This window comes from Salvelinus alpinus, chromosome 4 (assembly GCF_045679555.1).
Source record: "Salvelinus alpinus chromosome 4, SLU_Salpinus.1, whole genome shotgun sequence".
NCBI lineage: Eukaryota > Metazoa > Chordata > Actinopteri > Salmoniformes > Salmonidae > Salvelinus > Salvelinus alpinus.
Window position 1 is genome coordinate 80,645,412 of NC_092089.1, and position 17,842 is coordinate 80,663,253.

At 43.8% G+C, this 17,842-nt stretch overlaps 1 protein-coding gene across 4 annotated transcripts in view; it reads left to right on the forward strand.

Moving 5' to 3' along the window:
• glra4a (glycine receptor, alpha 4a) overlaps positions 1–15,382 on the forward strand; it is a 74,126-nt gene extending 58,744 nt beyond the window's left edge. For 2 of the 4 annotated variants that reach the window (XM_071399174.1, XM_071399176.1), the window contains exons 3-10: positions 946–1,013; positions 2,548–2,771; positions 3,684–3,766; positions 8,979–9,116; positions 9,422–9,636; positions 10,492–10,641; positions 12,279–12,407; positions 14,347–15,382. In XM_071399174.1, the coding sequence (XP_071255275.1) occupies positions 946–1,013; positions 2,548–2,771; positions 3,684–3,766; positions 8,979–9,116; positions 9,422–9,636; positions 10,492–10,641; positions 12,279–12,407; positions 14,347–14,643 (1,304 nt within the window). In that variant the 3' untranslated portion in view covers positions 14,644–15,382. The remainder of the gene's footprint in view (positions 1–945; positions 1,014–2,547; positions 2,772–3,683; positions 3,767–8,978; positions 9,117–9,421; positions 9,637–10,491; positions 10,642–12,278; positions 12,408–14,346) is intronic. The other 2 variants (XM_071399177.1, XM_071399178.1) reach the window with 1 other exon arrangement.
• The last annotated feature ends 2,460 nt before the right edge of the window (positions 15,383–17,842 follow it).

Genomic DNA, 17,842 nt, shown 5'->3' on the forward strand with positions numbered 1-17,842 from the left:
ATTATTTAAAGTAGCATTGTATAAAGTGACTAGTGATCCATTTATTAAAGTGGCCATTGATTGGGTCTCAATGTAGGCAGCAGCCTCTCTGAGTTTGTGATTGCTGTTAGGCAGTCTGATGGCGTTGAGATATAAGCTGTTTTTCAGTCTCTTGGTCCCAGCTTTGATGCACCTGTACTGACCTTGTCTTCTGGACAGAAGCAGGGTGAACAGGCCGTGGCTCGGGTGGTTATTGTCCTTGATGATCTTTTTGGCCTTCCTGTGACATCGGGTGCTGTAGGTGTCCTGGAGGGCAGGTAGTTTGCCCCCGGTGATGCGTTGTGCAGACCGCACCAAGGCTTTTGAGAGCCTTGCGGTTCAGGGCAGTGCAGTTGCCGTACCAGGCTGTGATACAGCCCGACAGGATGCTCTCGATTGTGCATCTGTAAAAGTTTGTCAGGGTTTTGGGTGACAAGCCAAATTTCTTCAGCCTCCTGATGTTGAAGAGGTGCTGTTGCGCCTTCTTCACCACACTGTCTGTGTGGGTGGACCATTTCAGTTTGTCTGTGACGTGTACGCCTAGGAACTTAAAACTTTCCACCTTCTCCACTGCTGTCCCTTCGATGTGGATAGAGGGGTGCTCCCTCTGCTGTTTCCTGAAGTCCCGAGGATGTGGGGACAACAGACTGGGATAGGGAGCGATTGAATTGTCCGTAAACACACGAGCCAGCTGGTCTGCGCATGCTCAGAGGATGCGGCTAGGGATAGTGTACATAATAAACTGGCCACTGAGTGGCTATTTCATACTTGCGCCACATCAGAGAGTTGACAGCAAGACACTCACCACTTCCTGTACATACAATAACCCTCAGTGTCATTCAAAGATTTCAAAATGATCTCTAACTAACTTTTACACAGCAGGTCAAACAGTTGGAGTGATGGATTGTCTTTTTATAATTTCTTCAGGTCCGCCTGTGAATGTCACCTGCAATATTTTCATCAACAGCTTTGGGTCCATCACGGAAACTACTATGGTGAGTCTGACCAACTTGAATTTCCACAGTGAATTAACATCCTGGAATTAGAAACTGTTTTAAGCTAATAATTGAATGTGTTGCTGACTGCTGCCATCTTGAAAGGGTCTCAGAGAGACAAACCTGTATAAAGAAAGGTGAAATAAAAAATGTAAATGAATATGCGCTTTATACAAAATACCATAATTGTCCAGGTAGCATGATAACCCTGAGGCAGTCTCATTGCTTTGTAATCATGAATGACTGTGAAAAGGAGCATATTTGAGCAGGTATACACGAGCAAAATCCCTGAATTGAAGAGAAATCTAAATGATCTCCTCCAGCTAATACTGTTAATTCCATCCCTTTGGCCTGCTCAGTATTGGATCAATTCCCTCACCGCTCTCCCTTTATTTCCTGGAGTCTATCAGAGCAACCTTCAGAGACCAGTGGGTCAGTGATGTTCTGATAATGAACTGTCCGCTCTGCAATTAAAATGAAAAATTGGAGGAAAAAAAGAGTGAAATGGGGAGAAGTGCGAAAGAATCTCTCCCCGTAAGCCTGTCCAATACAAGAGGGAAAGTGCTCGGTCAGTAGATTGTAGTTGTTAAAGGCTCTTTTGGCACAGAGGGCTGGACCCCAGGTTAGGTCAGTGTGGACAGAGGACACTAGTGATGTCACTGGACGATGTGGTAAAGGCCTAGTGTTTATTGTGATAAATGTGTTGTGCTGCCCTTAGTTTATTTGTGGTACCTCATGGGAACAGAGACAGACCGTTATGAACTGCCGGAGAAGACAGACAGCATTTACTTAAATGATTCACTTGAATAACTCCTGTGACTAAATGAGGACGTGAACTTTTTGTGGAATTAACCAAATTTCAAAGTAGTCATTCATTGATTTTGCTTCCCACAAAGCATATTTTTGTCATTTCAACAGGCACTGAACAGAACTTAGATTAACCCAGAATCTGGTACTTCATTCTGCACTAAGTATTCTAGGTTATTGTCTGTGATTTCCCCCTTTACAAATGGACAAAATGTAAATTACTCCTGCATGACTCCTAATTCCTTTAGTGTAACCCTAAACTACATAGATTCACACTACTTTCCAAAGTATAAATACACCCTACTTTTCAAAGAACTAATTAAAATGTCGCATTGTCTTGGCTATAATTAACAACAGTAAAGGTTATTAATTTAATCAGACTTCCTACTTTACATCAGAGACAGACGATCATGAACCGAACAAGCTAATTGAAGAATTGAAACCTGGCAACGGTATCACTTCATTAATTGCCTCCTATAGTGTGTGACAAGGTATGACACACTGTCTCGAACTACTATGTCTCAATCTCGATTCATCTTCCACAATTCCTGACTTCCTACCTCCTCGCCTCCTTCTCAACCGCATTCCAGGAGAAGTTCCAAATCCATCCCCTCTGACCTTTTTCCCAGTGTGTTTTTGAGGAGGCAGCGAAGAAAGAGAATGCGAGGAATCGAGGAAAGATTCATTGAGAAAGAGACGATTACTAAATTTATTGGTCAATCCACAGGACTACAGGCTCAATGTGTTCCTACGGCAAAAGTGGAACGATCCCCGTTTGGCTTACCAGGAGTACCCAGACGACTCCTTGGACCTGGATCCTTCCATGTTGGACTCCATCTGGAAGCCTGACCTTTTCTTCGCTAACGAGAAGGGGGCTAACTTTCACGAGGTCACCACCGACAACAAACTGCTGCGGATCTTCCAAGATGGGAGTGTACTGTATAGCATCAGGTGAGCAGAAACAATTCAGTCTGTGGCCACAAGGGGAGCAAGTGAGTTATTCAAGATGCTTCTGTCTGTGGCCACAGGGGGACCTAGTGAGTTATTCATCACATTAACTTTGATACCAATATATTAGCCCCACAATCAAAACCAAACACTGCTGTGAGTTGATCTATCTCTCCTTCATCAACATTCATGACCCCATGAAAGGAATTGAAAAACATTCAGTTAGGCATACCATATTGGTTACAACGGCAGATTTATTCGCTAACAATCACACAGTAGTCCAAAAGGCATTTTAGGAGCTACCTCTCTGAAACCGAGGACACAAAGAAACTTCGAAGGCTCATTCGTCAGTGTATTTGTGGGGGATATTTTTGAGCCTGGAATTTCACGTCATCGCAGCACAATAGCGATGGGGCTCCTGCTGCGAGCAGCGTAGCGCTGGTGCCTCTCGTCTGTCCTCTGGGCAATGCATTACAGCAGGTAATTACACGGCTTCTCTTAACTCAAACTCCTTAATAGTTACTTCTCTTCCCTGCGGCTCCTTGAAGGCTCAATGCATCAGCGCCTCAATAAATAAAGGGAAGGATGTGTCTACCAATTAGTTTGCTATTGTAACCGAATGGCATTGTAACTCACGGCATCCTTTGCAATTTGCCTTTTTTGATAACGCTTACAATTCATGCCCTAATGTATAGTACAGAGTTAATCTTGGGATAGGTCGTAAAACTGTCCACCGTCAAAGCATTAGGTGAGTTTTAATCAAATGTCTGCCCTGTGAAGAACCTTTAGTGACCTTTGCAGCTGTCCTCCTTGCCTCTGTCTTCATTTCTCTCTGTATGTTATAATTCTCTTCTTTCACGCTCTCCTTTGCCTTTTACCTTAACCTAAAGCTGCCCTTCTCTCCTTCTATCTCAGGCTGACTCTCATCCTGTCCTGCCCTATGGACTTGAAGAATTTCCCCATGGATATTCAGACCTGTACCATGCAGCTTGAAAGCTGTGAGTCTCCCTCTATCTCCTTCCTCTTCCTCGTTTTCCTTTTCAACTCCTCCTTCTCCCCTTTTCACACTGGCTATTAGCTTATAGATGGAGCAATTTAAGTTGTGAAAATCTTGAGATATTATCATCACAAAGGGGTGACATTGATTGAGGTTATATTCAATACTTGAATGTGACCGGCTAGGTTTTGAGTTGCTGCTTTTATCAAACATCCTCTGATGACGGTTACGCGTGCATAAAATAACACCGACACTGACTGTGCAATAACAAATTACACGCTTTTTATTTTACCTTTATTAACTAGGCAAGTCAGTTAAGAACAAATTCTTATTTTCAATGACGGCCTAGGAACAGTGGGTTAACTGCCTTGTTCAGGGGCAGAACAACAGATGTTTACCTTGTCGGCTCGAGGATTTGATCTTGCAACCTTTCGGTTACAAGTCCAACGCTCTAACCACTAGGCTACCTGCCACCCCTTTGACAGTGATATCCCTTAAGGGTAATGAAATTAATGTGCGGTGTATCAAACATGTAGGAATCTCTTCATAAAAAATATAAATAGAACAGAGTCAGTGGATAAATCCTGGATAGAGCATGTCCTTCCTTATTACCTAGATAAAAGGTCAAGAAAAAAAGAAGTCAATTCGCTACCCCCTTGCCCCCAGCACTGATGGCATCTGCCCCCCCCCCACAAATCCAATTTCCAGGATATCAATAATGAAACCTTCATTTTATGTTCCCTTTTATTATATGACCCACCCCTGGCGCCCTCCACAAGGCCAGACAAAATAACTTAAGTCTAGTTAATATTCCTATTGCTTTGCCCCTCTGTTTCAATTGGAAGAGTTTTACTAGTGTAGGAACTTGCTTGGAGCATATACACAGACTATACCAAACATTAGGAACACCTTCCTAATATTGAGTTGCACCTCCCCCCTTTTGTCCTCAGAACAGCCTCTAGAGTGTACCACAGTATGAGTCATAATACCCATAAAACCTAGTGGTCAAACAGGGAAATGGATCCAATTGTTTTTCCATTGGAACCATTTCCCTGTTTGACCACTAGGTTTTATGGCTATTATGAAACCTCCACTGTTGGGTTCTATATGTCGGGTAATGGACACTACTAGGTGTCCATGCCGGATGCTGGCAAGTGTTGACTCCAATGCTTCCCATGGTTGTATCAAGTTGGCTGGATGTCCATTGGGTGGTGGACCATTCTTTATACACATGGGAAACCGTTGAGCGTGGAAAAACCCAGCAGCGTCGCAGTTCACGACACAAACCGGTGTGCCTGGCACCTACTACCGTACCCTGTTCAAAGCCACTTAAATCTTTTGTCTTGCCCTTTCACCTTCTGAATGGCACACATACACAGTCTGTGTCTCAATTGTCTCAAGGCTTAAAAATCCTTATTTAACCTGTCTCTTCCCCTTCATCTATACTGATTGAATTGGATTTAACAAGTGACAACAATAAGGGATCATAGCTTTCACCTGGATTCACTTGGCCAGTCTTTTGTATACTCAGTGTATTTCAATGCCAAATATGATAAAGATGAATAAATATATTTGTGGGAATCAATATGCAGATGCATGTACAGATGTAGGATCTTAATTTGACCTATATTGTCACAGCAAAATAATCCTGCAGCAATAGGATTTGAAAGGCTATTAGTTGGCCACAATTAGGCTACATGAAAAGTGCTAAACTGTTAATTTAACCATGTTGGTTTTCTGTGAATTCATGCAAATTATGAAGCTCATCTGCATTTCCTGTGTTGCAGGAAAATTCTCAGCAACAAAAGAATGATCAAATTAAAATCCTACATCTGTGAGGTTCACTATTCTCAGCATTGCCCTACAGAGTAACCCTATACCACTGTCGTCGTCGTCGTCGGCCCCTCCGTTGTCTGCAGTTAAACCCTCCTAAAGTGTGGAGAGCAAGTGAGGAGAGATCTTGTCCAACAGCGGAGAACGTGCCAGCCAGCAGGTTTACTACCTGACAGGGCCATTACAGGAGTCCTAATCCTTTCTGATTAAAGGAAGCCCTCCTCTCCGTGGCTCTAAAGGGACCGGCCAGCTCTGTTTTGACAAGTGTTACTACACCGCCCAAGGGTGTGATCACCTTGTCTGCCCGGGAGGACAGTGCGAGGACACAGTTGCAGGTTTAACTGCCACGCGTTGTGCCAACTGCCAACGCTGCCACATTGAGAGAGAGCGAGGAGGGAAAAGAGAGGGAGGGGGAAGGGAAAGAGGGAGTGGTCTGAGGATTCCAGTGCTGTTTGTTAGCTGTAATCTTGATGCCTTGAGTTCTAGTAAACATTTACATTTTTAATGTTTGCCTTATTCTGACAGATCATGTAGCTATTTCATATTTCAAACAATCTTTTAAACCATGATGTGTTCTTGTGACCCAATTTGGTATCATTAAGCTAGTAAGTAAATGGATAAAGTAGGTAACCTTATCAAACACATCCAGACAGTCCAGAAAACATTTCATCACCATTATGAAAACCTTGATATTCTCCTTGCTTGTTAATGAAGGTTGTGTGAATGACTCAGAAGTCAACAGGGGAGAAATACGTGTGTTTTAGTGGTGGCGTTGTTTTCAGTCTGCTGGTAAGGATCGGGGGATAATATCTTGAATAATTGATGTCTTTGTTACTCAGGCCCCAGGGGCCCCAGATGGACATCAGTAGTATTATTCAGATGTGTAAAGTATTCTACGGCAGGGGGTGCGCAAAGCAATTACAGTCTCGTCTTGAGTGGTTACGTACGGGTGCTTGGTCGAGTGTGATGTATGTTTGCTTACACTGTAACCTCGCCAAACTGACAGGCTTTGTGGGTCTTCAGCGGCACAAACACGTGTAAGCGAATGCAAGGGCAACCCTGCATCCATTAAGCCATTAGCTCCCGCTGTCGGGGAGGCATGCACCTCACGTTCACCCTTCGCATTCAACCTTCAAGCAACCGGTCTGCCACTTTGGAAGCTGTGGCGTATGACCTTTATCATGACAAACAGGCGGGGAGGGAGATGTGAACAGAATGGCAGCTGGACTGAGGGACATCACCCTGTGTACCCCACACCTCTCCCTCTCCCACCCTCTCTCTTTACACCCCGGTCTATCTCTGTCCAACCCTCCATCTCTCCCTTTCTCAACTCTATCCCTCTCTCCATATGTCTATCATTTAAGCTTGGGCGGTATACCGTATACCAGGTTATTTTGAAATGGCCACGGGATGGTTTTTCAATACCATCAATACCATTTGAAACTTTCTCTGAAGTTTTTCAATACATTGTAGCTACTTTTTAAGTAAATACCTGTAGTCAACTTGTGCAATGCGTTAAGAGATAAAGAAGGTTATTCCATATTATTTTACATTATGAAGCTTATAGTTCCCCAGAACAAATGAGCCAGTCACGTGTAAATAGCACAAAGGGAGAAAGGCGGAGCAGGTGAGTCCAGCTGTGTATTGACGGGTTGCGTTTCATATTGAATGTTTTTGGTTTCAATCGAGTGATCAGGGACGTGCAACTATAGATTTCCGTCAGAAATACGTTAGTGCAACACATTCGGCAGAAAATTGGTTAATTTTCATGAACAGAAGTGGAACGCTATTCGGCTGGCAGCCACACAAGGTTTTTGCAAAAACGATGCATGGCCATCATATTTCTAATGTTTATCATGTTTTTCTTGAAGTTAATCTTTAATTTTACCAGAGGAAAGTAGGTTGGCTATACCAAGAAAAGGACCAGAGATAAGTAGCTACACATCAGTCAAAGCACTGTCTGCTGATAGAATTCCCGTTCTTGAATTCTCATGAGTGGAGAGGTGCAACTGAAGCACGAAATGTGTGTGATGCCCAGCAGAAATTACAAAAATAAGCATTTTAGATCTGCCTTCACAAAACGCAGACTAAGATTTCTTATGCATATTATATTTTTTCTGTGCGTGAAAAATTCAGTTTAACTTCCCTTACGAAAAAAGATTGCAGTCAGAGTGCAGTATAACCGAGGTACAATACAGTATAACTGCAGTTAAAGTGCAGTATGCTGCAAATACTGCTTTTTTTTCAAGTTTTTTTTTACTACAGTAATTTTGCAGTGTAACTGCAGTTACAGTGCAGTATAACTGCAGTTATAAACTAGGTGGTTCGAGCCCTGAATGCTGATTTGGCTGACAGCCATGGTATATCAGACCGTATACCACAGGTATGAGAGAACATTTATTTTTACTCCTCTAATTACATTAGTAACCAGTTTATAATAGCAATAAGGCACCTCAGAGTTTTGTGGTATATGGCCAATATATCACGGCTAAGGGCTGTATCCAGGCACTCTGCGTTGCGTTGTGCATAAGAACATCCCTTAGCCGTGGTATATTGGCCATATACCACATCCCGTCGTGCCTTATTGCTTAATTATATTGCAGCACACTGCAGTTATTCTGCAATTACTGTGTCCAAAATACCACAGTTGACTGCAGTTACTGCACTTTTTTTGTAACGGTTGCTAGTTATCTAAGTAAGATACTGAATTAATAAGGTGACGGGGCATCATAATGTCTTAGCTTTCTGCCGTGTCAAATAAGTCAAAGCCCTTTGGATGAGTTATCTTTACAGCTGCCAATGCTATCTTTTTGATTTCCTTGCATTTTTCTCCTCTGCCTGTCTGCTCCTCTCCGTCTGCTTTTTCCCCATCTTCTCAGAGCAGAGCAGAGCAGGCGGGCTTCTTACCGTAGCGACTCCGGACAGATACAGTGTGTACACATGCTGCTTCAGAGCAGACAAGCATGGATCAAAACATTGTTCATTTGCGCAATGTCTCATTCACATTCACTTGTAAATGTCCAAACTCACCAAAAGTGACATTCGGTAGCTCCTACATATATTTATAACTTTATGAGCTGGATTGTCTTTCTTTGCAATTTGTTATTTTCGTGTGTGTTTGTTAGCATATTTAGCTAGCAGACTCCATGGAAATTCGCTATTACTTGTGCTACTTTTGTTAGCATTCTGGAAACAGATTCCCAATGGTCGTTTTTTTGCGTTTGTTTGGCGCCCCCTTGTGTATTAAGCATGTAATATTGTAAATCCCAGAATGACGATACAAAAATCTGGAAACCGCCCAACCCTTATATCTTTCCCTTTGCACTTCTGTTTCTCAATGTCTCCCACCCCTCCTCCCCCCACTGTCTCGTTCTCTGTAGTTGGGTATACCATGAATGATCTGATCTTCGAGTGGTTGGCCGAGAACCCGGTGCAGGTGGCTGATGATCTGACGCTCCCACAGTTTGTGCTGAAAGATGAGCAGGATCTAGGCTACTGCACCAAGCACTACAACACAGGTGGGACCTTGGTGGAACTTCACTTCCATTGTTCTTCTGGTAGAAACATAAATGACAGTATAGAGGTTTGGGGATTGAATCCAAGTTTAAGAAAAGTTCAGAGCATAAAGACGGTGCTTTCTACTCACTTAGTTTAACTGAGAAAAATAATATAATTAAGTGCTCAATGGAGTAGCAACAACTTCCTTATCAACATGGACCAGTGGCAACTTTTCCAACCTACACATTTAAACTACTTAAATTCTTCTGAATATGCCAAAAAGACTGACACACATACTTGCCATTTCTATTGTTTCCTGTGGCAGGTAAATTCACCTGCATCGAGGTTAAGTTCCACCTGGAGAGACAGATGGGCTATTACCTGATCCAGATGTACATCCCCAGCCTGCTCATTGTCATCCTGTCCTGGGTCTCCTTCTGGATCAACATGGATGCTGCACCGGCTAGAGTGGGCCTAGGCATCACCACCGTGCTCACTATGACCACCCAGAGCTCCGGGTCCCGGGCCTCTCTACCCAAGGTCAGCAGAGATAATGGTCTACCAACCTCAGGGATGTAGTGTTAAAAAGTAAGGCAAGTAAGCGGGATGATCGACGGCGAGTATAGTAAGTGCTAAGGCGCGTAAACACTATACACCAGATGCGTCGCTGTCAACGCAGAGCTTGTAGGAACCGCTAGATTTGGTGGGTATGTATCAGAATCTTTCAAGTTGTTTCAGTCCAATCAAATGACTCCTCTCCCAATGCTGATTGGCTATTTCAGATGTCACTTTAGTAGGCCGGTTCAAAGTAGACCATGCCAATTTTCGAAGTATGAAGCTAAGATCAATCTGATGTTCCACCTGGTTATCGTCACCTGACAGATCAACAGAACGCAATGTAACGGTCCAGTTCATAACCAATACTTCCAGCATCTGCAATGCTTGCCATGACGCACATGTGGAAGTACCTGGATAAGTAACTGCTGCCTCACGCTAGGCCTCTAGGTTCGACGGGTTAAGAAAATATCACAATAACTAGGTTAGACTGGATAAGGAAATATCACAATAACTAGGCCATGTCTAGACAGGTAGCTGGCAGACTATTGAATTTCCAATTTGAGTTTGACCTGTTTTGACCTTGGCGTGTTCATGAATAGAGTGGAGTTGACTTTACCTGGGTCTTACTGTGACCTCTCAAGGATGATGTCTGCCTGTATCTTATTGACTCCCATTGGAATTCTGAGCCATTCTGAGGACATGGCTCCATAGTCTGCCTGGTTGAGGGATGGGTTGAAAGTCCTTGCGCCACACCTCCGTCATTATGCGCACCAACACCTCAATTGATTGGCTATTGATGACCTGGCGACCTTGTGTGCCCCTTCCCTGCGTCTCCAGGTGTCCTACGTGAAGGCCATTGACATCTGGATGGCCGTGTGCTTGCTGTTCGTGTTCGCCGCACTGCTCGAGTACGCAGCAGTCAACTTTGTCTCACGGCAACATAAGGAGTTCATCAGACTGAGGAAGAAGCAGCGGCGGCAGAGAATAGTGAGTGTAAACCACCACACACACACACCTACCTGTCATCTCCTATCACACTGACTTATGCCCCATGTTATGGTGCGCCTATGTTTATTCAGAGACTGACAACGGCAACACACTACAGCTGGCCGTCACATTACATGAGAAAGATCAGCTCGTTTCAGGCTCAGCTCATTTCCATGGTGAGCACTAACTTGCATAGAGATTTGTGTGCTCCCTGCTCCCCCCGGCACACCATTCCCCTGCTGAGTTAACAGGCTGTTTTCCAGCCTCACATCACTGGAACTCTGGGAAAGTAATACAGGGGTTTTTAAAGGATGAACGAGAGCTTACGACTTAAATTGCTGATCTGAAGTATTACTTTCCAGGCAAACAACCAATCCACCATGTACCCACTTGTAGAGAGTGTAGAGCGGTAGTGCTACTGAGAGCATATGATCAAATGGAAGACCCTTTAGCGAAACAGAATTAAATCTCAAGAGCAGAGACAAGAGTCCGAAAGAATTACATTAAGCTGTGCTCCAAAATGGCTGGGCTGCTTTCCCAGACTTGTAGTAAAGCTTCCACTGTCCAGGGCAGACAAATCCCACAGATTTAATGGACCGTCTACTGGACCCAAATCAATAACAGGGGAGAAAATGATTGTCCATGAGAGCAAGAAGTAACTCCTCCCATAGCGGCTATATCGGTCCGCTAACACAGGACTAGTAAAGGGCCAGTACATTACTTTTGTGAGGAAATATTAATATTGTTTTTTAATTCCTATTTTTCAGGGGGTGCATTAGCACCCCTACTTCCCTATGACTCCTCCTCTCCACATCAGTTGGGCAATTACTCCCGTCGAGAAATTTGGCTTCTGAATTATCCATCTCGGGTGGTATTGAAGCAAAGCCTTGGTCTGATGGAGCACACCTATCTACTGCCACCGACTGACCAGGGTTCATCAATACCTATTGTACCTCCATGGTCTTCAGCTTTGAAAAACCAGAGAGAGCAGTTAGACCCTGAGTCCCAAGCACCCATGTACCTCTACTGTATACACTACAGCTTACATCATACAGGAATAAAATGTGTTATATTGTAGGGTGTTTGCCGAGCCAACAATTGTAGGGTGTTTGCCGAGCCAACAATTGTAGGGTGTTTGCCGAGCCAACAATTGTAGGGTGTTTGCCGAGCCTACTCTAGTTCCTTAAGGATATTTTCCTCAGCCTCCTGAGCCACAGTAATTCCTTTGGTAACAGCTATGGATGATGAATTGTACTTTCAACGTTTTCCTTGAGCACTTCTGACTTAAAGACTAAATAGCATAGCTTGTTTTCCGTTTAGTTCCACATCACCATGTTTGATACATTTTATGTCCACTTCATTTATCACACGTTTTGGCTCAAAGCTAGTGCTTTAGCTGAATTTGGAATGAAGCAGAGAAGACTCCCTGCACTCAGCAAAAAGCAGATTAGCATTTCTGTGGAATTAAGTTTGAGGAACTTAGCGAATCTTTCTCTCGGGACCCTTGTAATATAATAAAAGCTGAGCAAATAAGTACACAGTTCAATGTGCAACTGGTTTCTGACTGGTATTGAGAGAATAGCATGGTTTCAAATGGCATTATTCCAATCTGTGTACTTGCTCCTTTCCCTACGGAGGCCATGGCCTTGGCCAATCAACCGGGGAGTGTAGAGTCACTGAGGAAAGTGAACGACCTGCCTAGCAACAGCACAACCAGCACCAGCTACCACGGGAACCTGAATCAGCACTGCAGCGCCTGTGCCAGGGTAAAACCAACCAGTGTCACCTCTGACCCCAAACCGAATGTCTTCCGCCACTTCTGATCCCCAAACTGAATGTGTTCTGCTCCACCATGTGTCGCCCTAAAACAAGCTCCTTCTCACTCTCCTTCCCCTGGTTTGGCTCCTGACCTTCACTCCGTCCTAATTATAAACATTGATTTGAAGTCCGAAGTCTTTCTATGTCTGCGGCTCCAGGTGTGTTCTCTCCCTCGTCTGTCATCACTTTGTGGGGGTGGGGGTGGGGGGGGGGGTTTCACAGTGCCTTCAGAAAGTATACATACCCCTTGAAATATACTTACCTGTTTGATTTCAAAGTGGCGACAACTACTTGCTGCTCTGACCCCCAAGCCAAAGTCGATAATGTAAAACGTTGGTGTGAATTTCTAGCAGTCGGGTAAAAGGAAAGTCACCAGAAGTGCAACTCTATTTTTAACACAAACTTTTCCACATGCACTCAGTTTACACTCTGTAGCAGAAACAGACTGGCAATAGGGCAGTTCGTGCAAATGCCCGGTGGGCTGGTCCATCTTTAGGACGCAATGCGGGCGCAGCCCATGGGCATGCAAATGTTATGATTTTTGCTCAGAATGATCACCATTTGGCTAATTGACTGCTGTCCAATTAACCAGACGCTGGCCCAAAATGGACCAACCCAGGGCCGGTGTGTCAGAAATGCTCTGGCCAATTTCTGGTCCTTGTCCGCCCCTGCTCTGCAGAGTCAGGACACTGCATGCTGTTGATCCCAGTGGTGAGAACGGCACTCCTCTTCAACAAATCACAAAGTGTGTACCGAAGCTACCTGACTGGGGCCAAGAGCACGGGCCAACGACGATGAGTACCTATTATCTTTAGTGAAACGCATCATTAGACCTCAGCACATGATGTACTGTAGTTTAGGTGGAAGTAGGAGAGATAATTAAGTGCAAGAAGATCTCCTCATCCTTCTGTTGTAAGGTGTAATTTGTCATTGTGCAACAGATAAATGGTTAATTTCTACCAAGTTCACTTACAGCCCAGGAACAAGGCAGGCAAGTCGGAGAGGGAAGCCAATGCTCATTATTGAAGAAAGGAACATGGCGGAGCTGAAGTTGGGCTATAAATGGGGACATATTGGTAACTGCCCTTCACTAAGGGCATCAAGGGTCAGGGAGAGAGACACTCGAGGGGGGGGTCAATTGACTCACTGCCGTCATACTGACTATTAATCACCCAATTTAGATCCTACATCTCCACTTTCCCTCTGCCAAATGGCATCTCTCAAGGTGTCAAAGGACTGTCAGCGTTAAGCTACATGTCTATTAATATTCTCCACAAAGAAAGGGAACAGGGCGTCTCACTCTGCGTGGAAAGGGTGCCATCCATCACATGGTAATGCCCATTGTGAGTTTTTTGTCGGACCCTGACTTTTCACTCAGGCACCTTGAGAGATCATTATTTCAGAAATTTAGGGGAAAAGGTGTCCTTAGCCTACAAAGAGAAATGGAGGTAATTTTTGTTATACTGATAATAAAAATTTCCCCTTCGCTTTAATGATGATGTTCCTCTCCTTCTACCCTCCCTCTGTGTAGAGACACTCCGGAAAGGCAGATGATTGAACAAAAGTGATCTTAGGTCGCTGGCTTGATTAATTAATCAATCAATCAATCAAATGTATTTGTAAAGCCCTTTCATAAACACCATCTCTCATAAAGAATCCATCACACGAGGCAAAAGTACAACACTTTAGACTGGAAATACATCTCCCTTTAAGTTATATTTTCAGGCATGCTTGATGTTTTTATTTATGTCGTGCCCTCACCCTATAGCCCTTTTGCTACGATAAACCCCAAATGCCTGCATCTGAGAATTATCCACTGGGAAGAAATATGAGCTAATGCCAGTTGACAGTGTGAAGCCAATCTGTGTTTTCCTTTTGATTCCCCAGGAAGAAGAACTGGCGAGAGACAGCCGTGGGTTTTACTTCCGCGGCTACGGACTGGGTCACTGCCTACAGACCAAGGACGGAACAACTGTGGAGGGGGCAACGGTCTTCACCCCGCCACCCCCAGCGGTGTCCACTGTTTATGATGGCGAAGCGGTCCGCAAGCGCTTCGTGGACCGGGCCAAGCGCATCGACACGATATCCAGGGCCGTCTTCCCTCTGAGCTTCCTCTTCTTCAACATTTTCTACTGGATCACCTACAAAGTGCTGCGACACGAAGACATCCATGCAAACTTGTAATACGCTCTCTGCTCTAATCCCCACAACTTCCTCATTGTTTCATGCTACATTTCAGTTTTTCTTCTTTCAACCAAAACTGCCTGCAAGATATACATTAAAAAAGGAGGATTAAGTGTTTGAGGCATATGCTTCATAACCATTGATCCTAAAAACTCTGCTCAGGTAGGTCTTCAGAATCTCAGAGCGAGACCATGTGAGCAGAGAACGAAGTGAAGATATGGATTCAAACTGGTGTTAGATTGCAGTTTGTTTTTTGCGTTCTCTTTTATCTTACTCCTCTTGTTTTGACTGGATTACAACAGATGCTACAGACGCTAGACTAGAGACATAACAATGCTAGTCTTTGAACTTCTGCCTGAACTCTGAAGTCGTGGTCTTTGCCTTTAGCCATATTCCAAAGTGAATATTGATTGTAGCTGGATGGATAATGCTGACTTGAATTTTAACACTCAATGCATCTTTGAATGAATGTTTTTAAAAAATAACAATAAAAAAAGGCTTTTTTACAACTTTAGATTGCCAAACAAATGAGGGAGGGATTGGGGTCTTTGATATTCTGGATATTTAATGGGGTGGGGATATGTTGTTTTAACTACATATGACGAGATTATATATGTATCACACACAAATGTATAAACTGTAGATAAACAGAGTTGTTCATCGATTGCACACCTCACAAATGTGTATTTCCTTTTGTCTAACATTTGAATAAATGGGATATTCTGCCAGGAAATCGCAATTGCTTTTGCTCCTCTGTCGCTAAATGTATTGTTGGCGGAAGATCGAAATTGCTCGCATCACAGAAATGCAGAGCTGTAATACACAGAAGATTCAAGACTGACTTTTAAAACAGTCAGGAAATTCCCCAACAGATTTACAGCATCATAGACAATTGCTTTCTGTTATAGTCTTCCATTAGTTTCCAATATAAACTGGGTGGTTGGAGTCCTGAATGCTGATTTTGCTGAAAGCCATGGTACAGTATATCAGACAATACCACAGGTATGACAAAAAATTCATTTTTACTGTTCTAATTGCATTGGTAAGCAGTTTAAAATAGCAATAAGGCACCTCTGGGGTTTGTGGTATATGGGCAATATACCATAGCAAAGGGCTGTAATCCTAAAACCAGCCCCTTAGCCGTGGTCAATTCGTCATATACTACACCCTCTCAGGTAGAATTACTTAATTAGAGTCCACCAACAGTGGGCCAAATTCCATTAGGCAAGTGCAAAAAGTGTTGCCACTATTTCATGAAATTTTACAACTTTGCCTCCCAGCAAATAGAACATCAGTGAACATCAACAGTTTTTGAAGGCTTTTCCCCGGGGCATGAATTGTCACTAGCAGAAACATGCATCACCCCTATACTTTTTTCTATTAGAAGCATCACTGCCAGAATCCTTTAGTGAAACGTATGAAAGCTCCCGTTCATTTTCCTGTCCCCAGTGTGGCTATGGACGTGTGGAGACGTAGAAAGAAAGAGGGCATTGCCAGCAAGGGAGGATTGTTTTTTTTAATGGGAAATCAGAGGGTGTTTTATCAACTAATGAGTTTAAAAAGGACTTGCCGTTCACTGCTAATGACAATGAATTCAGACCAGCAACTTCAGCTTACTGTCCTTTGTCTGAGGCGAGGCATTCCTAATCAACTCTTGTTTGCTGTGCTCCCATGGGCGGGCGGGGGTGTGTGGGGGTGTGATCTGTGCCTTTTAGATGTCTATGTTCATGGAAGGTTAAAGGTAGGAGGTTGTGGACACTTGATGAATCGATGCATACGGACAGACCTATTGTCAAAAACCAGCACGTAAACCAATCAGACTGAAAGGGAGTGGGATCTCCTCATTACTTGGGGGATAGTTGCATACAATCTCCATACAATCAGATTTTGAAGGGGCTATTTTTCCCCTCTGATGGAGCTTGTCATTATGATTCTGAAATTACGTGTATACTCTTCCACATGCCCACTGCAGAGTTAATCCAAGGTGGCCCAGAATGCCCATATTAAAACACTGTCCTCACTATGACAAGTTACGGACGAGAGCTCGATTCCTGTTGTCTCAAATCAAGTTTGATGATGACCCCCTTTTCCAGACATAAATACATGAAAAGAAACATTGGAAATGGGGGAAGGTGAGGCACATTGCCTCAGAGAGTTGAAGGGTTTCTGGACATGAGAACGAATATAGTGGGTTGACACATTCGCTTAAACCCTGCATACTCGCCTCTGACAGCTTAAGTAGATTTTTGAAAAGGAAATCTGAGGGCAATAGGCAAATGTCAAAAAGATTGGATTTTGTAGTCAACAGCGAGGGTCTGTCTCTCGGTTTCTTCACAGCAAACACAACCCAAGGGGGAGAGACTGCAACAGGAAAAGTTACAGAAATGGAGACTGCTGTAATTTACTTTAACAACCATTACAGCAATAATGTATCAATTTATTTGAATTATGGCTCTGTATAACATGAGAAGGTATTGTCTCATTTTGTGGAAAAAATTGTGCTTTTGTGTCAGTTTAAGAGGCTTTTCTATATCTGCAATCCATGACTGACACAAAATAGGCCCTGTGCTTTCTGGCACATCACCCCCACTACGCTCCATCATGCTCCCACCTGCTTCATCCCCACCTCCTGAAGGGAACATTTATCGTCAGGGTCTCTTTACTCAGGGAAATGGGGGAAGATTGAGGGGTGGTGGGGCTCTAATGGATTCCGATAAAGTGGAATCTCACGGATGCCCCTGTAAGACGACCCCGCGGACCTTCCTCTTGACAAGCAACCAGGATTCATAAGCTAACTGTCATTACGCACTTAATCCCCGGGAACGTGAGGACTTTTACAAACGCCGCTCTCGCTCTCTTGCACTCTCTGTGAGAGTAGCATGATTGATCTTGGCGAGGTGGCCCCCAGGTTTTCTCCTGATGATTGATCTTGGTGAGGTGGCCCCCAGGTTTTCTCCTGATGGGCATCATAGGTAAAGGCGGAACCACAGAGCCCTCTAACGGTCTAATCAATAAACTAATTTTCCATCGGAACGATGGCTTCAAATGAGAATATTCAATATTTATTCACTCACTCGACCGGGAGTCACTTGACGATGCCGCGTCATTCCCAACAGGTGACATCAGTCGACTTCGATGACTTCTGTGGCGAGGCATGTTTTTGTGTCTAAGAAAGGGAATTTGGCCCAACCAGGCACTG